This window comes from Myxocyprinus asiaticus, chromosome 35 (genome assembly GCF_019703515.2).
Source record: "Myxocyprinus asiaticus isolate MX2 ecotype Aquarium Trade chromosome 35, UBuf_Myxa_2, whole genome shotgun sequence".
Taxonomy (NCBI): Eukaryota; Metazoa; Chordata; class Actinopteri; order Cypriniformes; family Catostomidae; genus Myxocyprinus; species Myxocyprinus asiaticus.
The window spans coordinates 7,248,805-7,275,000 of record NC_059378.1 but is presented as its reverse complement, the minus strand read 5'-3'; the positions used below and the strand labels follow the sequence as shown (position 1 = coordinate 7,275,000).

The following is a 26,196-nucleotide window of genomic DNA, read 5'->3' as shown; positions in this document are numbered from 1 at the left end:
CCACATGCATTCAGAACCGGAAGTAAACCTTTGGTTGAGTACTTCCGCTTTTGCGTGAGTCTATCAAAATAAAAGTCGCCAAAGCAACCCCTTGTGTTTGTTGTTGTTGTTGTTGTTGTTGTTGTTGTTTATCAAAACTCTGTCAATATAATAAAAAAATTATATTCATAAAAACAGATGTCATTACAAAATGTAACAACACGTAAAGAGAAGTAAAGATAAAATAACAATAACAGAAAAGGAGAAAAAAAATAAAAGGTTATAGGGCTTATTTAAAACTGTAATTGACCAAAAGATACAATAAATACAAGTTATTGGCTTGAAAATTTTCGGCAATTTTAAGGCATCAAGATACTGGGACAGTTTAATTTTAAAATCCAGATGAGGTGGTGTTTTTAAAAATAGCAACCACCGACATTTATATAACATAATATGACAAAAATATAACAAAATAATCAATTATTTAAAACTCAACCATTCCTTAATTATTAGACCAAATTTTAGAAATTACAGATATAGCAGATATTTTTGTCTTTGTTTTTGTTTTATCTAATTGTATGTATAGGTCCAGAAGGTCTGCATCACAAAAAAAGGGGAAACAAGAAAGATGTTCAACAGTTTCGACATCAGTTTGAACACAAATATCACATTATAACATAATTTGAGACCATACATAGTTAAAAACAGGGACTGAAAACGTTCCAATAACCCAAAATGGGAACAAAATCCCTTTCAATTGTTCCAAAGTGAAAACGTTAATAACCGGTTAATAACTGGTTCATTTTGTTCAGATAATTGTTGTCATGAAACCAAAGTCTAAATGGTTTATTACTGTAAATTTTTCAGTAATTTTTCAGTCATCACTTCCTGTCATCCAAAAAATGGGGATTCACTCTTTTTAGTTAAAGAGTGATAAGCATGTGTTTTGATTATAAAGGAAACCGCTGCATCACGCAAACTGCTTTGCCTTAGTGCATGGATGTAGCCTTCAGTGACACGCTGCAGACCTTATAGACACATATAAATACTAAGCATACATGCACGGTTAATCCAGATACAAGCAAAAATATTGAGGTTAAAAAGTACATTTCTCAGTTGTTTCCAAGTCTTCTCTGAATTACTGTTAGATATGATGTATTGATACAGATGCTGCCAGGTTCTGACCAAGAAGCAGATTTGCATTTAAAGCAAATACTTATTTTATAAAATAAAATAAAAATAAAAATATAAAATAAAATAACTAAATAACTAAATAAAATAATTATTAAATGTTTAAAATAAAATAATTTGGCCCGCATAAGATGACGTTTAGCCCAAACATACTCAAGCAGTGTGTGTGTATGTATGCAGGAGAGAGAGATTTTGGCTGTTAATTGATTTTAGATGGCCAGATGTATTTTTTGAATATTTTAAATATTTTGGAGAATATATTTAATATTAAGAATGCATTTACTGAAAATACGTTATTGTATATATATAGGGTACTCTACTTGTTATGATTTCTATGCTAATAATCCCCACACATGAAAAAAAAAAAAAAAAAACAACTGCTTATTATCACTTATATTGTTTGAGGCAAGTCCCTTATTTTAAGCGTGTTTTTCCAGACCAGGTCCCTTTTTTTCTCAAGAGATCTGGTAACACTGCAGCTGGTACATTACCCACCCTTAGCACAGAGTAGTACTGTCATTAAAAAAAATAATAATAAAAAAAAAAAAAATATATATATATATATATATATATATATATATATATATATATATATATATATATATATATATATACATGTATATATAAATACATGTGGAAATAAATAAATACAATATAGCATAACTAAGGAAATAACTGTATAAATACTAATTTATGTACAATTACAAAATGTATTTATTTATTTCTAAATACACTTTTTTTCCACATTTCTTTGCAAATATGTTTATTTGTTTATTTATTTCTAATATTGTCACATTCGGTCCTCCATACCTACTAGACTCTCGTATACCGTCGATCTGGGAAAAGTCTCGTGAGATTCGCATATAAACCTTACCTTATTAGGAGCAAATTCGACTCTCGCGAGACTTTCACATTTCGAGCGTTCGCTTCTAGACGCAACCTGCTACCGGCCAGCGTGCGTCACTGCAGTGCGGTTCGTCATTGGCTTTACAGCCGTCGCTCTCTTTCCAGTCTCCCCCCACTGAACTGACTGAGCATGAGCAGCCATTGAAGAGCAAGAGGTGGGACAAGACAACTGAAGGGCCTCGTCTTTTATATATATATATGTGTGTATATATATATATATATATATAAAGATCTGTTTAGACAAATTATTTCGGTAAGAACATGCAGAGTACATCAACACACACAATGTATTTATATGCAGCCATACACAACATTGTCGGCATTTGGAAGTTTAGTGGAGATAGGGCCAGTGTGTTGTACAAGCAAATGACTCAGTTATGTTGGTAATGGTATTTTGATAGTTGAAATGTACAATCAGTTTATTTTCTTATGTTTAATAAGTGTTATGCTGCTATGTAAAATTGAGAATAGCAGCAACCTTTGTTTCTGAGGGCTGCTGTGGACGGTAAATACAGACGGCGCTTGCACGCGCCATTTTGATCGCTCGCTGGTTTGCAGTTTGAATGGCTGATGACGCCATGGTTGTTTTTTTTGTTTTTGTTTTTTTTATCCCTATTAAACTAAAGTATTTTATTCAGGAAAGCAAACAGTGCTGTGTTTCAAAGCTTTTCTTGAACGGATGATCATACCTACCTGCTTCTATTGTTATGATGGGCTCGAGTATTTCAGTTGTTGTTCATTGCAAACGCAAATAATCTCTATTTTACCCATAAACTGCAATGTGCCTTGGATGAAGCTCCTTGAATATTCGATGCTGTGGCATACAAAGTTGTTTAGGGGTCATTAACGGTGCAACATTTAATTTGTCGTTTTGTATCTTTGTTTCAATGTTGCAGAATTGTGAACATTTTAGTTGCAGGTGTTCAAAAAGCATTTATTTATTTTTTAACCTTGGTGTTCAATTTTAGTCATATGGTCACTTGGCCTGTTTTAGACATTCAGGTGTTCTCATTGTTATTCACTTCTGGTTCTGTTGCTTTGTTTCTTATTTCTCTTGTTATGCCTCTTAACTCGATTTAACTCATGTTTAACCTCATTAAGCAGAATGTAAGGTTTTCTGAATGTTCAAAGCTTTTTGAAAACGTTGGTTATTATTATTATTATTGGTATGAAAAAGCGAAGTATTATTGAATTAGTCTGGTTGTTGGGGTTTGTGGAGGAGAGTAAGAGATTATTTGGTTGGATCCATAAATGAACACAATTGGCTTGATGGAAAGGTGTGCATATTGTAGTAGGGGTGAAGGAAGTGATGCTTCCATTGTGTCCACCACACATATATAGATGCAATGCTTGGATTGATGGGCCAAGAGGTCAAAGGTTCCAAGGTGTCTCTGAATGCATAACATTATTGAGCTTAACCATATGGTTTTGAAACTGGGATTGCACCAGATGGCTCAGAAAATGGCAGTAGGGCAGGTCTATAGACCAGGACCTGAAATTCATTTCTGAAAATAAGGGGGAATTCCCCCCTTACACGGTTCATATGGGGGAATTTACACACTTTGAATTCCTGTATAGGTCAGATGGAACCAAGGTCAGAAATATTTGGGCAATATTTGATTTCCAGGGGCATTTTTTTTGCCTTTATAAGGGCTTTTTTTCCCTCTCTATTCTAACCTTGTAAAATGTCCCTGTCGTCCTTTTATGTTAGAATTTAAACAATTAATTCAATTTGAAAAATTGCATGTTTCAATAATTTCAAAATTGCATGATCTGTACATTGTATAATGTGCATTGTTACTGAAACAAGTTTTTGTTTTCTCATTCACATATTTCCAAACATTTTGGCTATTAAATTAACAACCTACAAAACTAATGCACTGACATAGAGGTGATTTTCTCAGATTTTGAATGAAGAGCTTAAAAAAAACTTAGCAACTCCTTCATGCCAATTGAATAAAACAATGCAAAAATAAACAATTCACTGTGAAAATTAGTCAAAGATTTTATCTTTTTATCTAAAAGTGGTTAATGTAAAATTATTATTGTATCATTAATAATGTTTTATTTCACATCAAGGCTATTTATCCAGATATGATTTTTGTAAATATTATTATTAACTACATTGTAGTGTTACATTCATATTTTGTGTTCTCTCAGACCTGATTAACTTAATAAATTAAAAAAAACATCCATTCCTCCCGCACTTTTGGCTTCTAGCAGGAGAGGAGGCTTTTCAAACAGAGATATGCATAATTGAGATGAACCGATGGGCAGGTAAGTAGGCTATAGCACAGGGAGTGACAGTGTTACTAGAACAGTGTATTTTGAACAAAAGAGCTGAAAGGTCACGTAATTTAGCACGTGAGCATGACACCAAACTGCTGCGGAGCGTGAGAACGATTGCCCGTTTGTGCATAATGGACGACACAAAACAAATTATGTTCAGCAAAAATTACAATGAAGATCACAATGTATGTATTTTGAACTAGTCCTTTATCAGATGTTATTAATAAAACAAAAATTTTTTGCCCCCATATTTTGAATTTAGGGGGTATTTTTGCCCAGAGCCCCCGTTAATTTCCGACCCTGGATGGAGAGATGAGAGATGTAAAAGGTGTTTAAGTATCTCTCTTCACCATGCATCTGGTAAACAAAGCATTTTTGTTATTTCTGCCTTTCTTGTCAAATGTGCTGCATTATGACTAATGATGGCACGGCAAGTTATGAAAGGCGTCAGAACTATAGATTGCTCCAACGTCACGCAATGTTAACAGCTTTGTTAATTATTAACAGGAGTGATAGTTTTATCATGTCACTCGCTTACGGAGACACAGTATAACACCATTTGCATGTCAAATTAACAGGTTTAGAAAAGTTTACACATCTGTAACATCTTAAGTTCAGTAACTATCAGACAAAGCTCTCCCTCACTGCGAACGCTCACACTAAACTCAACAAGTGCTCAACCTGCTGCTGACAGCTGTACATGAGAGAAAGGGAGAAAGGGAGAGAGAGAGTGGATTTACTCGTGCATCTTTTGGAATAACAGTTTGATAGAAAAACAAGTTTATTGATTTGATTTGTTCATCTGTATCTATTGGTTTAATAATTCACAGCTGCGCTGTAAAGTGAATAAAAGTGTGTGGGAATTTCCCGCCCTATGAATGTGGGACTTGTGGGAATGATTGTAAAATTGTGCTCTATACCCGCAATCCCGTGCTGAATTTCAGGCCCTGATCGACCTTAATGAATTAGCCCTGTTGTTGGGTTTCATTCCCCCAATTATAGTGGTGCGGAGTTGGATTCAAATTTTACATACATGATAGTATGATACCAAGACTGAAGAAAGGTTTAATTTGTTTGAGTTTTCAGGGGTTGTATGTATGCACAGTTTGTGGTGGTGTTTGTGTTTTGTTTTTTATTTTGAGGATCTGAATTTTCTGTCTATTTTTAGCTAGGTCTAGTGGTTATGTTCTCCTGTAACCTCTTTGCAGGTCAGAAATAAATGAAACTAGCTAGATATTTCAACTATAGAGGTGTTCTTTTAACTAGTGTATTGCTACATATTGCTCACTACTTACTGACAATTCTTCACCTAACGGAAGGGCACAGTCTATAGTTTAACATGCTTTTTGTCTCAAATGTATTGGTATGTATTGTATTGGTAAATTTTTCAAATCCCTTTTTGAAAAAATATCCCTGTATTTTGAGATGTTGCTGTTAAGTATGAACATTTGTGTTTGATGGGGTTCTTTATGAAATACTATAAGATGAAATGCATGTGTTTAAAGTCCAATTTTAAAGTGTATGGCTTATGCAAAGCAGCTGGCCAATTTTGATGTGCACATGTGATGATTCATTGTTTTGCTATGTTATACTAAATGGGCTGGAAGTGGCTGGCACTGAATGGTTTTCTTGGAGATACTCACTGGGTATGCTTATTTGAATGCTGTTTACATATTTTTGCCTCCATTTTATTCTTTTTATTACAGTCGAGAATTGATTTTAAATGATTGCCGTCAGGAGTGGCTTGGGTATCCTGTGAAACTTGTAACGAACCAGCACTTTTGATACAGGTAAGCATTTGAGGGATCTTTAGTCCACCTTGGCTAACTTTTTGCCAAAAAATATAAAAGGACTAAAACTACTAAACAAATTAATTAGTCTAGAAACACACAGGCCATGTAGGCCATATTTTGTGAAATATTATACTGCAGCAGTATGCATTCTTTGCAAATGGTTGAATGTTTATTTTAAAATTTGTTTGAATTTTTTTCTCTTTGAAACGACTCAATGTAGAAAAATGTTGCTAAAGTTTTAGGTTGTTGCTGGTTACATTCATACAGGATAGCATAAAAAATTGTTCGAAAGATGTGATGTTTGCTACAGTAGTGTAAATGAATACACTTTAAATTGGTAATTCAGTCACCTAAAAATTTAAAAAAAAAAAATGCTCTCTGACTCTATATTGTTACAAAGATTGTGGCTGCATCTCCTGCATAAAGATACCCAGTTGTCAATTCAATTAAGACAGTTTACATTTTAGTAGTGTTTTAATTGGAAATGCCGTGTTTGAAGATTGGATGAGTTTTAAATAGGCTACACATTAAAAAGTTGCAGAATGCATGAATGAAGTAGCCTAATTTAGTTCGACTAAATTCATGAATTCACAAAGCTTCTAAACAATGTAATGAACTAAGCTGAATCTTGCTGTTTGATGGTGGCTTTGCTGTTTTAAAAGTCAAGTATGCTATTTGTTCTGCTGCTGTCATAATGTAATTTCTGAAAAAATCTTTGGTAAAACTAGTTTTGCTCTTGGTGTTCATTGTCTTGTGGTTTGTTTGTTGGTTTTGTGTGTTCTGTTAACTTATATTTTTGCCTTTTACCCTAGCCTCACAGTCGTTGCCTTTTTTTATCTACAGGTGTTTGTTGTTACACCTCAGCATGGCTGTGGTCATCCGTTTGCAGGGTCTCCCCATTGTGGCTGGGACCATGGACATACGCCATTTCTTCTCTGGATTGACCATCCCGGATGGTGGTGTGCATATTGTAGGGGGTGAACACGGTGAGGCTTTTATCGTGTTCGCCACAGATGAAGATGCAAGGCTTGGAATGATGCGCGCAGGGGGGTCAATCAAGAATTCTAAAGTGTCTCTATTACTAAGTAGCAAAACCGAAATGCAAAACATGATTGAACTGAGCCGAAGGCGTTTTGAAACTGGGAGTGCAGAGGTGAGCACAGGAAATGGCAGTAGGCCAGGTCCACCAGTCAGCACTGGTGGAAGTGGAAGGGGTAACTTGCAGACCACTGCACAAGGTTTCAGTAATACAACTTTAACCACTGTCACCACAGCGGCCGCACATGAGCCTGTGAGCAACAAGACTGTCCCTACATTTGTAACCACTACCATGGGCAACGTGCCCCCAAACTTTACCAATTTCAGCAGCCCAAGTCTTAGCTTAGGATCCACCATGACCACTGCTATGTCGTCTTTGAACTCTGTACCTCCCCCTATGCCTCCCTTGCCCACCATGCCATCTCTTCCACCGATGCCCCCCATACCAGTACCACCTCCAGTGTCCACATTGCCTCCAGTACCAGCTGTTAATCCTCTAACATCAGTGCCTCAGGTCCCTCCCATTGCACACATGCAACACTTGTCCGCACTTCCACCATTTAACCCAGGTATTCCTCCACCACTTGGCCCTGTGACTGGTGGTTTAGCTGCCTCCGGTCCGCTATCTCTCGGAACTCCAAATTCAATGTTCCTGAATCCCATGAACCCTCTGAACCCCCTCAACCTCCAACATCACTTGAAATCAGCAATAACAAACCCAGATGAGTTGTACATTCATGTGCATGGCCTTCCTTTCTCAGTCAGTGACAGCGAAGTTAGAGATTTTTTTCAAGGACTAGGCATTGAGTCAGTTCGGTTACTCAAAGACAATCTGGGCAGAAACAATGGTAGGGCATTCGTGAAGTTCTTCTCACCTCAAGAATCTTTTGAAGCCCTGAAAAGAAATGCAGGAATGATAGGCCATAGATTTGTTGAAATTTCTCCAGCTACTGAGAGACAGTGGCGAGAAAGCACAGGTCACGCAGAACAGAATCGGCAGCATCGTGGAAGCATTAACTCGCCGCCTCCCTCTGGTCGTGAGAGAGCTAGGTCCCGATCCCCCCACAAACATGAATTCTGTGTGTATTTGAAAGGACTTCCATATGAAGCAGAGAACAAGCAGATCTTTGAGTTTTTCAAAAATCTTGACATTGTTGAAGACAGCATTTATATTGCGTACGGAACCAATGGTAGGGCCACTGGTGAGGGATTTGTCGAGTTCAGAACTGAAACCGACTACAAAACTGCCCTTGGATGCCACATGCAGTACATGGGTAATCGATTCATACAGGTGCACGCCATCACAAAGAAAAATATGTACGACAAGATAGATTCGATTCGCAAACGAATGCAGGGTACCCAGGGCGATCAAAAGAATAACTTTGGTGAAGGAGGGAAAAGTACGAAGAACTGTGCTCACATAACCAATATTCCGTATAATGTGTCTAAAAAAGATGTCCGTTTGTTTCTTGATGGGATTCAGCTGTTTGAGGAAAGTGTTAAGGTGCTAGTTGATGGAAATGGTAATGGTCTAGGTCAGGCTATTGTGCAGTTTACATCTGAGGAGGATGCACTTAAAGCAGAGCGACTACATAGGCAGAAATTAAATGGCAGGGATGCTTTTGTGCATTTGGTAACATTTGAACAGATGAAGGAGGTTGAGAGAAATCCTCCTCCACAGGCAAAGCGTGGACAGAAATTCCAAGGAAATTCCTATGCCCATGCATACGCTCAGGTCCAGCCCCAAGTTCCACAAGCACCACATGCTTTTCCAGGATTGACAGGAGACGAGTTTAGTTTTCTCAGAAATGCTGTAACCCTTGGCAATGCCCCTCCATTTGTCAACCCTTTTTCTGCCCCAGGTAATGGACTAGCAGGTCCACCACCTTTGCCACCACTTGGTGCAGCCTTAGCGGATATCACACGTAATGTTCCCCCACCGATGGTTGGAGGGCCATTACCTGGTCCCATTCTAGAGCACCCTGGTTTCAGACCTGGTGGCAACAGTGCACCTTCTGGTTTTGTTGGGGCACCAGAGGCCTTAAGAGGCATAACACCTTTCGATAATGGATCTTCCCGGATAGAAGCTGGCCAAAATCGTGGAGGGAGCCAAGGTCAGAGACCCGCTACTGAAAATATTAGAGGACCATCCAGTGGTGGTCCAGGTAATCCACGGCCCATCATTGTTAAAATTCAAAACATGCCCTTTACTGTTACAGTTGATGAGATAATTGATTTCTTCTATGGATATCAAGTGTTGCAGGGTTCTGTGTGTTTACAATTCAATGATAAAGGTTTGCCCACTGGGGAAGCAATGGTTGCGTTTGACTCCCATGATGAAGCTATGGCTGCTGTGATGGACCTGAATGATAGGCCCATTGGGGCGAGGAAAGTTAAGGTCACTTTGGGATAAAAAGTTCTTTGTCACTGCAAAAGTGTCTTTTGAAATAGTACCTAATCTAGTTGTTTTTATCCACAGAAGAAACTGACAAGTATTAGATCTTTTTTTTTCTTTTTCTCTTGGCACACTAAACATTTAAATTTAAAGGTGTATCCAAGATTCTAGAAGTTACATGAGGTATGACACAATTGAGGAAAGACTATACTTATTTTAAATTCTTCTAAAGAGCTTTGTGATAAAGACGACAGGCTTATGTGTTAGTTCATGTTGGAAGTTATGAAAAAGGGGGCATCTTAATAGTGGTTTAAGTAGAAGCTAATAGCTATGCTGAAGCAGGTTATTTGGCAAGTATTATCACTCTCAGAATTACTCATTGTTTTGTATCTCTGCTCAAGTTTGAACATTTTACATATATGATCCATGTTGCCACATGCATTTCCTTTTGACATAAAAAAAGTGCTGCCGTGCATTGTGTGCTTATGTCTACACTTCAGTTCATATATTTGCTCCCTGCTCCAAGTTTTTTTGTCAATAAAATGCAAATGTCTGTGTCTTTCTCAATATCTGTTGCTGTCAAATTGGATTGCTTTATCTTCCTGAGAATTTCCAATACTAAGTCAAACCAGTACTTCACTGTAAATGCTAAGCGGTTTGTGAAGAAAATGCAGCATTGTAATGTTTTGTACATGACTATTTTACTTTCTCGGCTCTTCACAATGTTTGCTGTGGTGTTTAATAATGACTATCTTCTTTTTTTTTTTTTTTTTTTTTTTTTTTTTGATGATCAGTTATTAGTTTATTTTGACGTTCCAGCGCTTTTTCACCTGTAAATACTTTCCAGCTGAGCTATTTTTGTCAATAAAATGACATTCCTGAAATGACACTTAAAGGTATTGTATTCTTTCCTTACCTACTTTCTTTCTTTTCTTTTTTTTTTCAGTTCACACATGGAAAAATAAAGTGTTTTGCTGTGACTTTCTTGTTTCCCATTTTGAACTACAGATTTGAAATAATTGTTCTCTCTTGAGGTGATTTATTTGCTAAATATAAGCTTATGCTTGAGCAAAAAGGCTAATTTGAAACATTTAGCTAAAATAATTTGGCTGTTGCATTAGGATAATGATGTGGACTGTGATTGTTTTTATTTTTATTTTTTTTTCCATTAGGCTTTTAGAATTTTCTGTAAATAAGGGTGTTAAAACACAGATAAACATCCCAAGAAAAAAACAATATGCTGATAAATGATTATTGTCTATGAAGTGGAAAATATTTCAGTTGTGTGTGGAAACAAAATTCTTTATCGAGATTGGTTATATCGAACTATACAGCATAAATCTACCATGCTCACATATGTATTACTCAAACCCAGCTGTTACAAGAGTTTAAGTACAAGACGCGTGCACTTGTGCCACAGATGGCTTTCTGAGAATTCAGTATGTGCAAGATGCAAACTTATTGAATTTGGCTGTTTATAAACTTCGTTCTGATATAGCTTTATAGGATGAACAGTTGTAATGCAAACTGCACTAATGAAAAGTGTGAATTTCACTGATTATAATGGTGAATGATGCTTTAAATGTATTTGAATATTAATTAAGTGATTTTCTTGTCATTTCACTTTAGCAAGCTGTGTTTTTACGCTATGGTTTTTCAAAGGTTTCTGCACATTCCCAGTGTGTTTCTATCAAAGCAGGTCAAGTGGGATTACTCTCAAACTGTTTTTTGAAACTGCACATGAAGCACACAAGTTCATGGGAATTTCTTTTTATTTGAGATGAGCTTTTGTACTTTTGTTGTTGTGGAATGCTTTAGAACAGAAAATTGTTGATGGATGTAGTGCATTTCTGCCCTTTTCCTATTTTTAAGTGCTTCTCAAGCTTTGTGGACATCATATTTCACTTTGTGCTTTTTGATGCTGAGCCTTGATTCCTGATAACAGGTTAATGTTCAGGTAAGTTCTGACTATGGACATAATTAGGCCTACTGCTATATGAATTTAAAACTACTTGGGAGCTGCCTTAACTTTGCTGCTGGACAGATCATGTGATGCATTGAATTTTAAACTGGATTTATTAATGTTTATCATTTTGAAGAAATAATTCATATCGTCTGTGGAAAGTGGATTTATTTGGGGGAAAGAAACTGCTTTTGATCTGATGAATACAGAGTTATTTAAACATCTATACAATGCCAAGCATAGTCTCAGTGACTCCGGCTAGCTTCTACATTAGATTTTGAAATATTGTTTGAGCTGAAATAAGCTTTAGATTTATTTACTTTTTATTTGCAAGATATCCAGCTGTATTGTCATGCCATTTTAAGAGGTATGCTGTTGAAACATGGTTCTATAAATTATGCATACAATAACAACACAGTTGTAACAATACTTTGGTGGGATGATTGAATTTGGTTCTAATTGTGGAGAAGTTGTTTTGGCAATGCATTATTTAGTTTTGCATGACTTTTAAAGACACACATTTAATACATTAGTGGCCAAAAATATTGGCAACCTTGGTAAATATGAGCAAAGAAGGCTGTGAAAAAAACAATCTGCATTATCATTTTGATTTTTCATTCACAAATATCTGACCTTTAATTGAAGTTAATTGATCTCATTATTAAATAAATATTTCTCTCAAATGCATTGGCCACAATTATTGGCACCCTTTTATTCAATGCTTTGTCCTACCTCCCTTTGCCAAGATAACAGCTCTGAGTCTTCTCTTATAATGCCTAATGAGGTTGGAGAACACCTGGCAAGGGATCTGAGACCATTCCTCTATACAGAATCTCTACAGATCCTTCAAATTCAGAGGTCCATGTTGGTGGACTCTTCAGTTCTGGTTCTGGTTAGGGGACTGGGAAGGTCATGGCAGAACCTTGAGTTTGTGGTCAGTGAACCATTTTTGTGTTGATTTTGATGTTTGTTTTGGATCGTTGTCTTGCTGGTAGATCCAACCAGGGCCCATTGTAAGATTTCTGGCAGAGGCATTCATGTTTTGATTTTTTATCTGCTGGTATTTGATAGAGTCCATGATGCCATGTATCCAAACAAGATGTCCAGGACCTCTGGCATAAAAACAGCCCCACAACATTAAAGATCCAGCACCACATTTAACCATGGGCATTGGGTGGTACTTCATCTCTGTGTGCGCCAAACCCATCTCTGGAGTTTGCTGCCAAAAAGCTCTTTTGTTTCATCTGACCATAGAACCTGGTCTCGTTTGAAGTTCCAGTAGTGTCTGGCAAACTGAAGATGCTTGAGTTTGTTGGATGAGGGCAGAGGCTTTTTTCTTAAAACCCTCCCAAACAACTTGTGGTGATGTAGGTGATATTTTTATTTTATTTTTTGGAGACTTGCTGACCCCAAGACCGAACTAATTTCTGCAATTCTCCAGCTGTGATCCCTGTGATTCTTTAGCCACTTGAACCATCCTCCTCACTGTGCATGGAGACAGTATAGACACACGTCCTCTTCCAGGTCGATTCGTAACATCTCCAGTTGATTGGAACTTGTTAATTATTGCCCTGCTGTTGGAAATGGGTATTTTCAATGCTTTAGCTATTTTCTTAAAGCCACTTCCCATTTTGTGAAGCTCAACAACCTTTTGCCGCACATCAGAACTATATTCTTTAGTTTAACCCACTGTGATTGATGATTAAGAGAATTTGGTCTGTGTGTTACCTCATTTATACCCCTCCGAAACAGGAAGTCATGGCTGAACGATTTCATGTTCCTAGTCACCCAGGTGCACTAAAAAAAATTTTAATATGAAGGGGAATATACTTCAGATGTGTTTTACTCATAAGAATTTCTAGGGGTGCCAATAATTTTGGCCAACATGTTTGAGAAAAATATTTATTTAATAATGAGATATTGATACATAATAATAATGATACAATTGTTTTACTTAAAGGTTAGATTTTTGTGAATTTTTTTGAATGAAAGATCAAAAGGATAAACAATGCACATTTTTTTCACAGCCGCCTTTGCTCATATTTACCTAAAGGTGCCAATATTTTTGGCCACAACTGTATATTGATTGCACTGCAATATCATTATGAAGGCTGTTGCATGTGACCGTTTGTGCTTTTGCCCTAATTGCTGTTAGCAGACGTCACGAATATAAAGCATCTGATTGGTCGCTGCATTTTTATTTTATTTTTTATTTTTTGGGCGTCTATATGAATAGCCTACACACAGTATTTAATGATCCGTTCCAGTCAGTTATTCACCTTGCTGTTATCAAACTAAAACTATATTTATTTATTTATGATTAAATTGTTAGTATTCGTTTATGTTAGATTTGTATTTGGAGTGTGACTTTTCCATCCGCTAAACACACAATTATATACGTTTAGCCCACGTTTAGTAAGGTATGTATTAGTACACGTAACATTGACTTTGCCCCCCTCTCTCTCTCTCTCTCTCTCTCTTTTTCCAAAACGTGCCTCGCTTTTGAGTACACCACTTTGATTCGCTATTCTCTTCAAGTTCGAACGCAGTATCTGATTGCACCACACGACTGGTTTTGATAGTGTTTTATTAGCATTTTAATGTATGAAGAATGTAATTTTTGCGATTTTACATGTGCCTGTTTTATGACTCAGTCCAAGTCGACTGTTCTAATGCTCAGGGCTTCTGCTGTGATTGACAGGCTTATCTGGCCAATGGTAGTGTAGATAACGTTGCTCAGCTGGTGTGCTGACCAATAGCGTTTCACGTCACGAGAGGAACTGTCTGGTACCGCCCTACTCATTGTATATTACATTAACGTGTTTGGGAGGAGTCATGGTTGTAGGCAGCTTCGGAAAAGAGGATATCCGAGTATAATCTTTAAAGTTGTTGAGGGTATGGTATACTTATTTTTTTGTTCTCATGGTCTGGTTTGACACTCATTATATATTTATACTAACGAAATTTGCAATGCTGGATTTGTGTTTTATATCACGCCTTATAATACTTTAGGGCGTGACTGTAGGAAATGCTGACATGTGTTCCTTCAGACACAACATTTGCCTGAAAATGTTTTGTATTTCTGTTTAAATTTTAATTTGCGTTGCTTTTCACCAGTTTTTATTCATTGAAGTAGGTTAGCTCGAGGACAAAACTTCATATAAGTTTGTATCTGTTGTTGTTTTCAGATGGCCGTTCAGTGTGTGTCTAAAATTGAGCTCTCCATCTCCTGCAATAATCTCCTGGACAAAGATGTTGGATCCAAATCTGATCCCCTCTGTGTTCTGCTGCAGAGTATTGGGGACGACAAATGGATAGAGGTACACACCCCCAGGAAATTAATTGGTAGATTGATTTGGAATGTAAAGAATGAATTAGCAATGTTTACACACAACACTGTGAATTAAATTATTATTAAAGTTTTTTCATTCGTTTTTTGGTAAATTTTGTTAAATAAATGCATATATAATATGTATCGGCTTTTGTAAAATATTTTTTTGATCATTATAATGTAACTAATCATCATTTAATGCATATTCTTGTTTAGTGGTCATCCCATTTGTGACTTGTATTCAATCACCACAGGTAGACCGCACGGAAAAAGTGAAGAATTGCCAGGACCCCGAGTTCTCTACAAAACTTCACATTGACTACTACTTTGAGAAGGTGCAGAAACTGAAGTTTGGCATCTATGACATTGACAACAAGTCTGTTGACCTCAGTGATGATGACTTCCTGGGAGGCTTTGAATGCACCCTTGGCCAGGTATGTGTATTGATACACATGCTAGTAAGTGGAACTGTACGGCATTAAGCCATTCCCAGCAAACACAATGTTCCTCTAACGTTAGCTTTCGGTTCCCATTTGGTCATTTTTTGGGAACCAACTGTTAACATTCTAGGAACGTTCTCTTTAGGTTATATTTTTAGTTCCCAGATCGGTCTGGGAACCAAAAATTGTTAGCTGGGTAACACATGCATGAAATATTCATAACCATCTTTCAGTGTTAACAATATGCTGAACTGAATTCATGCATGTGACACAAGTTTAAAGCTTTTTGATGTTTGTGCACCAATCTTTGTGACAGATTGTGTCGAGCAAGAAGATTACCAGACCCCTGCAGCTCAAGACAACAAAACCAGCTGGAAAAGGCACAATAACGGTATGTGTTAAAATACTTGTATATCTGTGCGTTAGGAATTATTAGTAAAACAAATGTCAAAGGAACACGAGGAGGGTTTTACCACATTTCTAATGACTCTTTTACAGACATCACAGTCCTTAAGTATAGCAGGGTAATTCAATTCATTTGCATTTTTTGTGTGGTATCATTATCTGTAGGAGAAAAGTCAGCTTAATTTGTATACAGAACTTTTTTTTTAAACCACACAGAGCCCTCTCTTTGAACGAAATGTTATTTGCATGTTCAAATTAATCGAATGTGTTGTAAAATAATTGCTGTAAACCACACTTTACCTGTTTAATTGTTTGCTGCTGCTTCCTCCGAGGGATGTGGTTATAGTGGCAAGCGTTTATTTCTGCATGATCACAGGAACTGTACTTTTACAAACGCACTGCCAAAATGAAGGCTTCATATGTTTAGCAATGTTGTGTTTTTGACAGATCTCAGCTGAAGAGGTGAATGACAACAGGGCTGTTGTGCTGGAAGTGGAAGCCAAAGGCCTGGATAAAAAGGTAGACATATTCAGGCTAGGTTTTCTTGCATTGGTCCAGTTATATTACCAATATAATAACCAATTTATTTATACTCCATTAACCCTTAAATGCAAGGGTGTTTCAGCAAACGTTATTGCATACTCTGGTCTTTAGCAACCCGGCACGCATATCTATCACAAATGGATCTACAAAATGCCGAGGTGGCTTAAAATTTTCAAGACAAATAGAAAATAATACAATAGAATATATTCTGGAATATTTTGATTGTTTTATTTTTCATATATAAAAGAGATGATGTAACATAGAACTGGATTCATTACTTCCACGTGGAAATTTCACAAGACTGGCTGTCAGACACATACTGAGCAACTCATAGCCTTACACAGATGCACTTATTGAGTCTAAATAGCTGCACAACTTACATAATTTCCGTAGTACACCCAAAGACAACAGCCAAATCATACTGTTCATGTGTTACACACATCATCACCACCTTAAGTCAGAAATAGCATGTATAATATGTATGTTTACACGCATATGGAATACTGATAATTAACCATTGTCACAAAGAAAATCAATGTGATATAGTGCTCATTTGTCTTGTAATAAACAAATAAATATATATCCTGTGATGGTAAACCTAAATAGATATGAAAAAAATCATAAAATATGATTTATGGAAGTACAAAAAAAAGTGACACTATTACATATCACAGGTCTTTAATGAGCTATACACTGGTAATTAAGCAGTTATAAAACATATATATATTTTTTTTACACTATTCAGAAGAGAAAGGTTGAGGAATACTAAAGAGGTGTGGGCATAACTCCAAAACATGGATGAGGTGCAGGGGGTAGAATGAGGTCCCGGGTCACTATAGACCTGTAGTATGCATTAAAGGGTTAATTCTTGCTGCAAAAATGGCAGTTTAAGGGTGCATATGATACAGTACTAACTTAATTTTGTATTTGGCAGAGACCCTTTTATTGTTCACTTCCCAATCAATTCTCAAGTCATTCATTCTCTATATCAGGACATGTTTGGGAAGTCTGATCCATTTTTGGAGTTTTTCAAGCAAGGAGATGACGGCAAGTGGCAGCTTGTTCACAGGACAGAAGTACGTTCAGTCATTGACATTGAATATTGAGTGCACAAATTACTCTTTCGTAGATGGTAACATTTGATCTCTGACTGTTGTGTTGTTAGGTCATCAAGAATAATCTGAATCCATCTTGGAAAAAGTTCACTGTCTCCTTGCATACATTTTGCAGTGGTGACCTGAACAAACCAATGAAGGTAATAGAAACTGCAATCATTTAGGATCACATAGATAATGATGAATGCATATTATTCGTCATAGTGTCCTTTGTACAGTATAGCAAATGTCAGTAGCTACTTTTTCCAGTTGCAAATTATTATTTATTTATCTCTTAAACAATTTGCGTTTCCTTCCTAATTGTTTTAAGAGAACAATATAGTCACTTCTGGGGAAATTAGTGCAAGATAGAAATGAAAATGGAAGTTGATGCCACTTTGGTTCTTATATTAAATGTGATAAAGTACTTGCGGTTTAGAGCACACAAACAAAATGCTCTGACGAACTATGTTTGCTTGCGATCTGTTGCAGATACTTTGAGGGAAAGCATGTCAGATAGTTTTGGGTGGTATTGGTAGAAAACCATTTTGATGAGCGGCTTTGGCTCTGGCATTTCAGAATGATTAGAGCAATATTTGAGATGCTATGCCGTGATATTCATGATATTCTCTGAGCGAATTATGTATTCGCATGACTTTTTTTGGTGCGCATCTATATATTCCCACAAATTCTATTCTATTTTCTAAATTCTGTGGGAATATATAAATGAGTTTATGTGCATGCCATCATACTAAATAAAAATATATCCACCTCAATTGAGTATATATGTGTTTTTATGGGCATTTTGGAAACTGAATTTGCATTTTGGTGTTTCCATCCTGCAATTTTTAATGCGATATCCCACAGTACGCATACAAATATGTGGATTGAAACCCAGGTGATGTCACCATACTGAGACGGGAACAAAAGGCTTTATTTTCCAAAAATATAGAGATTCTGCATAGTTCAGGATAAAAGGGAAATGTCAAGTAGTTGCTTTTGGCTGCAGTGCTATCAAATAAATAGGAAATAATGTGAAAGTTGTCTTATCACAAAAATACGACCTTTTGAATTGGATCAGAATGTCTTTTTCCATGTAATACCCACACTTACAAAACTTGGATGAATATACAGTCCTATAAGGAGATAAACACCATCAACCTGTACTTTCAATAGTCGTAGTTATCTTAGTCTTTAGAATAAGACTTTGTCTCATTGCTAGGTAACTTGTTACGATAAGGATGAAGATACAAGCTCAGACATGATAGGAGAGTTGACTTGTACCACCGCTAAACTAATGGATGCTAAAGACAATGTGGTGAGCAGGATGCATGTCCGTTATTCTTCCCTAAAACCACCTGTTTTCTCTCTCGCTTTTCTTTCTCCTTTTGTTGTAGGTTCATTGTTTTGATTATGATAGCGATGGATCTCATGATCTCATTGGTGTGTTTGAAACTAATGTGTCAGATCTTCAGAAAGCAGTTCATGGTTCCCCGGTGAGATTTCCACCTTCACTTTTGTGCACAGCAGAACTTTTCCCTCTCTTTTCATAAATTTCTGTTTACTTCCATAATTCACCTTTTGTTTGAGTCATCATTATTATGATAGAAGTGAAAAGCTAAATGGTGTGTTTGGATTTCGTAGGTTGAGTTTGACTGCATTCATCCAGAGAAGAAGAAGAAGAAAAAGAGTTATAAAAACTCAGGAGTCATCAGGATTAAATATTGCAAGGTTTGAAATATCATCATCTGTTTGCTTTTTAGATAGATTTTAAGCAGTATTGTCTTCTACATCCTTTAACCACAAAAACATTTTCAAAATTGAACTTGAACTGCATTATAGAGATTGACTATTGTTAGTAGTGCTTGTTAAAGGAATAGTTCACCCAAAAAGAAAAATTCTCTCATCATTTAATCAGCCATCATGCCATCCCAGATGTGTGTGACTGACTTTCTTCTGCAGAACACAAACGAAGATTTAGGTTTAGTTTTAAAAAATGGTTTAGAAGAATATCTCTGATCTGTAGGTCCATACAATGCAAGTAAATGGTGACCAAAACTTTAAAGCTCCAAAAAGCAAAAAGGCTATTGAGTGAGAACAGATGAAAAATCGTTTCTAGGCAGGATAATGATTTCAAGCTTGATTACACTTTCTAGCGCTTGATGCATGCGCAGAGTGCAAGATGGCGCTAGGAAGTGTAATCAAGCTTGAAATCATGATCGCCAATAAGATGTGAAAAAGAAGTTGCATTTTGGTCTGTTCTCACCCAACACCAACTGGATTGCATCAGAAGACATAGAGTTAACCACTGGAGTCGTATGGATTAATTTTATGCTGCCTTTATGTGCTTTTCAGAGCTTCAAATTTTGGTCACCATTCACTTGCATTATATGGACCTACAGAGATGAGATATTCTTCTAAACATCTCCGTTTGTGTTCTGTAGAAAAAATAAAAGTCATTTACATCTGGGATGGCATGAAGGTGGGAACATTGGGTAAACTATTCCTTAAGGCATCTGTATTATTGCTTATACTTGGGGTTTGAGTTTTGAAAAAAACCCTAACCCAAAGTATTAAACGTATGCATGTAACATTGTTTGTGCTATGGACATGAATAATAAATTACAATAAATTGACAAAACAAATCTCATTGACCCAAGCTGTATCTAGGGACCAGAATATCATAGAAACATGAAAGTGGTCTTTTTTTTTTTTTTTTTTTAAATTTTTTTTTTTTTTTTTGACTTGGGCCAGTAATAAACCACACAGAACACCCTACAAACCATCTAGTAATGCAATAGCAACCATCCAGAACCTATAGCATCATGCTGGCAAGTTTTGCCACTCACATTTTCCCCTCAGATATGTAAAAATCTAATTATATACACCATTTTACACATACATTATAATGTCTGATAACTAATTTACAGCTTCTTCATTCTCTTTCAGCTAGAGGTACAGTATTCATTTCTGGATTATGTGATGGGAGGTTGCCAAATTAACTTCACGGTAAGATCAGTCACGGCCCAGTATTTGCTTCCAATAGCATTTTTTTGTTTTGTTTTGTTTTTTGCAGTTGTTTACATGTTCTCGTAATTAAGAAATATTAAACACTGGCATAAATTTGCAAATATAAGGCCCATAATTTCATATGGTTAAAGCTCTAAAATAAGTGAATGTTGTTTGGTTGTAGGTGGGCATTGACTTCACTGGCTCTAATGGAGACCCCCGCTCTCCTGATTCTCTTCACTATCTCAGTCCTAATGGCGTGAATCAGTATCTGTCTGCAATCTGGTCTGTTGGTTTGGTAGTGCAAGACTATGACACGTAAGAGGGGTTTTTTTTGTCTCGCAAAGAGATTTTTTCCCATGTACGTTCTATCAATGTAATCAGCTGTTTTTGCAGAAACATAAAGGGCAACTGGCAACATCAAAAATTAAGTCCGGTTTTGCTTTTCACAAGTCCAAAACCATACAGTGTTTTATAATTACTAACATGTTTCGATCCAGTAAGTAAATTAATTGGAATAGGTGTTAAAAGGAAAGTAATGAAATATTCAAATAGTGTTTGTATTTGAGCAGTTATGACTGAACTTTTAAGTTGTCATATGAACTGTAGTGTCATTTAGACAACTTTACCTTTTTTATCAGTAGATGGTAGCCTTTTTATATCTCCTCTCATAGAGATAAACTTTTCCCAGCCTTTGGATTTGGTGCTCAAGTGCCTCCAGACTTCAAGGTAAGACATTATAGGTGTCCTTGATACTTATATTTGTTCATCATCAGTTGTAATACATAAATGTAATTAACAAAAATTCCATTGCACACTTGCATAGGTATCCCATGAGTTTCCATTGAACTTCAATCCCAGTAGCCCTTATTGCCAAGGTAAGAGCCTCCGCTTTTGACAGTTGAAATTGAACTTTTGTCTAGGAGTTACATAATGCTGTTTTATAACATGTAGGAGTGCAAGGCATCATAGATGCGTACCGCACGGCTCTGCCTCAAGTCCGTCTCTATGGTCCCACCAATTTCTCACCCATTATAAACCACGTGGCCCGAATTGCAGCTGGAGCCGCCCAGCAGCCAAATGCAGCTGTAAGTAACTACATCAACAGTTGTCTTTTTTTTTTAATACCATTGTATGGCCACTACCATAATGTCACTGACTCATCCAAACCAGGAAGTGGTTTGATGGGTACTGAAGCATATATGATCTGTGCCATGGTATTTTGTATGCATACATTGTACTATGTATGCTCTATGCAGATATTTTTGGTTTTTCTCTTTTGGTTGCATTGTGTCCTGCACTTGTGCCCAACTTGGTTTGGATGTGCACACTTTTTCTGTAATCCCTCTATACTGTTCACTCACCCTCATGACTCACCCAAGCCATATGATTTTCTCTGTGGAGCACAAAAGGAGAATTTACATTTCTTGGAGAACTATCCCTTTAACCTCTTTCTCTTTCTTTTTAATAGCAATACTTTGTGCTGTTGATAATAACTGATGGGGAGATCACTGATCTTGACCAGACCAGGCAAGCCATTGTGAACAGCTCCAAACTGCCCATGTCCATCATCATCGTGGGTGTGGGAGAGGCAGACTTTAAAGCCATGGAGTTTCTGGATGGAGACAATGGAGTTCTCAAATCCTTAACTGGAGAGCCAGTTACCAGAGATATTGTGCAGTTTGTGCCCTTCAAACAGTTTGCCAATGTATGAGCATCTTAAACTTACCGGCTGTCGCTTCAATTTATAATTTTTTTTATTTAAAGACCTCATGAAATCACTTGACAAGCACAGTTTTCTTTCCTGTGTTGATTATTTATAGGGCACAAGAGTGCCCACCCACTTTTTCAGCCGTCTGGGTTCCGGAAGTATTTTTCACATTCCGGAAGTATTTTTTCATAGGCTTTTCATAAAATCCTTCATGAAAAGCGTTCTAAGCCATGAACCAAACCAACCAGCTCATTACAAACTTTGATTTGAAGAAAAAACGTATTTAAAAATCGGAAAAAAAGACAAAGGTAACAAAACTTACCGTCTTTCATGAGGATACAAACTACAATCCCATGAAGCATTACAAATGACATAATCGAATAAAACAATGGAAATGTATAAAACTATTGATTTTAGGTTATTGATTATAAGTATATAAACTATGTTTTAAGATTACTGCAAAATATTCCAACATATATATATATATACACTACCCGTCAAAAGTTTTGAAACACTTGACTGTAATGTTTCCCATGATCTTAAAAATCTTTTGATCTGAAGGCGTATGCTTAAATGTTTTAAATGAGTTTTGTAGACAAAAAAATATAATTGTGCCACCATACTAATTGATTTCATTATAAAACAAAAATTTAATAAAAAAAAAAAAAAAAGTTTTTGAAATGGATGACTTGGACCAAATAATAAAGAAAAGCAGCCAATAAGTGCCCAACATAGATGGGAACTCCTTCAATACTGTTTAAAAATCATCCCAGGGTGATACCTCAAGAAGTTGGTTGAGAAAATGTCGAGTACATGTCTGCAAATTCTAGGCGAAGGTGACTACTTTGAAGATGCTAAAATATAATACAATTTCGATTTATTTTGGATTTAGTTCCATTTATGTTATTCCATAGTTTTAATGACTTTACTATTATTCTAAAATGTGAAAACAAATTATAATAAAGAATGAGTAAGTGTTTCAAAGCTTTTGACCGGTAGTGTATGTATATGTATGTGTATATGTATGTGTGTATATTAGTTTGAGGGTGTATTTGAGGGTCAATCACAGTGCGTCATGGAAGTGGGCAGTCGCTGCTGGACTTGTTTGGTGGGCTTTTTTGGCCACAGGATCTCTAATTGGTGGATCTTTCTCTGCTGGTCCATGGGTAATGTAGTTATTCACCATGAATTCCACTATTAAACACAATTTTAAGTAAAAAAAAAAAAAAACACTGACTGATGGCTTCAACAAAGGCACATACCATTGATGAACAACCCCAGAGCTCACGATAGGTCTGTTTTTAGATTTAAATATTATCATTGAAAATCAATTCGTCTATGGAAAAAAAAAAGAACGAATTGGAATTTTACTTCTGGAATCAGACTGTTGCACTCTTTTGAAACAGAGTTTGGGTGGGGAATTTTTAGGGGCTCTCTTTTTTTATTAAATGGCCAATAAGCTTTAATTACTTTAAGGTGCTGTAAGCGATTTCAGCCATTCTACTTTCACAAGACTGAGCTGTTGAATTAACCACACCCCCTCTTTCCAAAACCCTGCACTCCAAAGATACCAAATAAGCTTTGAGACCGACATCATGCAGAAATGGTTGTCAAAAACAACAGCAGCAAAATAGCACCCTCATCAGACAACTGTTATGAACAACATGGCTTATAAATGGCAGTAAGCCTCAATAATTCGCTGCAACTACAATACTATGAGAATGCACAAAATGATTGATAGGTCGAAAGCGTCATTGCACATTTTTTATTTGCTGTTTTTTTTCTCTTTAATTTGGTATGCCCAATTCCCAGTGGGCTCTGATTCCTCGTGGTTGTACAGTGACTCGCCTTGATCCAGGTGGTGGAGGACGAATCTCAGTTGCCTCTGCTTCTGAGACAGTCAGCCCGCGCATCTTATCATGTGGCTTGCTGAGCATGTTAGTGTGGAGACCTAGTGCGTATGGAGGCTCACGCTATTCACCACGGCATCCACGCACAATTTACCATGCACCCCACCGAGAACGAGAACCACCTTATAGCGACCACGAGGAGGGTAGCCCACGTGACTCTACCCACCCTAGCAACCGAGTCATTTGGTTGCTTTTGAAGCCTGGCTGGAGTCATTCAGCACTCCCTGGATTCAAACTCACGATTCCAGAGGTGGTAGTCCGTGTCTTTGCTTGCTGAGCTACCCAGTCCCTTTTTATTTGCTGTTTATAGAGTCTAGTGCTGTCAAAGAGAACTTTTGAGAGAACTTACGACACTCATTTCATTAATATCTTTCAGGAAGTAGGAAATGTTTTTGCATACCTTTCCATGAAAAAATTGCTTACAGCACCTTTAAGTCATGAACCATGATTTCTTATTAGTCAGCTTCAGGTGGTATTCTTATTCTAGAGAGCATTTGATTGGACAAAAATCTGTAGTGCAGCATGAGTCATAAATATGTCTGGTCCCTTTTCCCAGAAGAGAAAGTTAGATGTCTGTTTATGCTAAAGGTGCATTTTGTCAGCTTTTAGGAGTGCACTAAAATATAGGTGGCTTCGAAGGTTATAGGCATGCACAAAGCCTCAAATCTCTGATTTTGATTTCATGGGGCCTTTCAATTCCTGTCCAGGCTTTTTTAATGTTGTCACATTGTTAGCATTATCCATAATGGCAGAAAGCTTCAGTAAATTCTAATGAATTATGTTAACCCTGCTATTTCTGTTTTTTAACTCTCTATTTTTCTTTAGGCCCCTAAAGAAGCTTTGGCTCAGAGCGTTCTAGCTGAGGTGCCAAATCAACTGGTGTCATACTTTAAAATGAAAAATCTGGTGCCTGTCAACCCTCCATCACTCACCAAGTAGACAAAGGTTTGCACCAGAGACTGAATCATACATATCAAAATAAAATGATGACAATGGGATTAGTTACAATGACTATGGACTACCACTAGAGGGAACTACAGCTCTGTGCTCAAGGAGGCATTACAGGGATGTTTTAGTATTGCAAAAACCACCCAGATTAAACCTGTTTTATTTTGCCTTATTATACAAACTATTTTCCCTCGCCACATTTGTCCTTAATATGTTTCATTTACTTTTCAAGATGTTTTTTTCCGATATTCCACAGTTGAATTGTTCTTGTTAAGCTGGAAATTAGTTTATATGAATGCTACTTTTTTTAAAAGATTTATTTTTCTCGATTTTTACATATTTTATATATGTTTTTTTTATGGCTACAAAAGTTATAGATGCCTTAAATGTCTTTAACCATGTCAAGATTTGAAATCACTTATATGCAGACATCATGATGCATTATGGCACTTGTGCTGCTTTTTGAAGCAGATTTAAGCAAATATACCTATAATTTGAAATGCTGGTTTATGCAATGCCCCACATTTTCTGCTGCATAGTAGTTATCAGAGCAAGGTAAATTACTAAATGTATCCATCTGCTATGCTGCAATAATACATATGATTAGTAGCTAGAAACTTACCAAAGAAATCATTGCATGTCTTTTACTAGCTAAAAGATTACTAAAAATTATATTAATATTATGACATCATTTTGATCAGAATATATTGAGTTAAGGACCAGTTAATATGTAATTTAACTACTCAATATATGTAATGTTTAATAAGTTTGCAGTTTACAGTTATATAGGCATCATACTGACTTTAGGACCATTAAACTGCCAAATAACTTGTTTTTCAAGGTTACAGTTATCTGATGACATATATGTTGGCAATTGCCATGTAATTTAAAGGTGCCATGTTGTTAATTTGATTTATGTAATCACACAGTAGTTAATCTGCACTTCACTAGAGCAATTTTTTTTTTTTTTAAATGAGTCCTAGAGATATTTATGCATGAACTTATCACATTAAGCCTTATAGGACCATTGTCTTGGAAATCTTATTTTAATCTAATGATTTAAAGGAAAGGGGAATGTTGTTATTTGATAAAAAAATTTCTGCTTGCTGTTGTTATTTCTTTGTTAATCACAGCGTATGATGTTTACACTAAAAAAATCTTTGGCTTTTCTTAAGCCACCAGCCCTCATTGAAACCGCTTTTTATGTATGCCAAGAAGAAATGCTGAATAAATTTGCCTTATTAACACACA

At 36.4% G+C, this 26,196-nt stretch overlaps 2 protein-coding genes across 5 annotated transcripts in view; one reads left to right on the top strand and one right to left on the bottom strand.

Annotated features, from left to right (window-relative positions):
- utp3 (UTP3 small subunit processome component) overlaps positions 1-56 on the bottom strand; it is a 6,513-nt gene extending 6,457 nt beyond the window's left edge. The window contains exon 1 of the mRNA XM_051672860.1: positions 1-56. This exon is cut by the window's left edge and continues 164 nt beyond it. The gene's annotated coding sequence lies outside the window, so the exon portion shown is untranslated.
- A 1,910-nt stretch (positions 57-1,966) lies between these two features.
- Positions 1,967-26,196, top strand: LOC127426180 (copine-3-like). 4 transcript variants are annotated; one of them, XM_051672808.1, is made up of 16 exons: positions 2,170-2,329; positions 14,743-14,874; positions 15,140-15,319; positions 15,642-15,716; positions 16,178-16,249; positions 17,266-17,349; positions 17,439-17,528; positions 18,765-18,863; positions 19,012-19,098; positions 20,317-20,376; positions 20,561-20,694; positions 21,051-21,105; positions 21,203-21,254; positions 21,331-21,464; positions 21,848-22,084; positions 24,823-26,196. In XM_051672808.1, the coding sequence occupies exons 2-16, from the start codon at positions 14,743-14,745 to the stop codon at positions 24,934-24,936; spliced, it is 1,605 nt and encodes a 534-aa protein (XP_051528768.1). In that variant the 5' UTR covers positions 2,170-2,329; the 3' UTR covers positions 24,937-26,196. The 4 variants fall into 4 exon arrangements, with proteins under 4 accessions (XP_051528767.1, XP_051528768.1, XP_051528770.1 ...); XM_051672810.1 differs by lacking the exon at positions 2,170-2,329 and adding an exon at positions 7,042-7,144; XM_051672809.1 differs by lacking the exon at positions 2,170-2,329 and adding an exon at positions 14,070-14,449.

Bases quoted from the DNA above. Each gene is read 5' to 3' on its own strand.
- LOC127426180 (XM_051672807.1), top strand. From the start codon at position 7,024: ATGGCTGTGGTCATCCGTTTGCAGGGTCTCCCCATTGTGGCTGGGACC.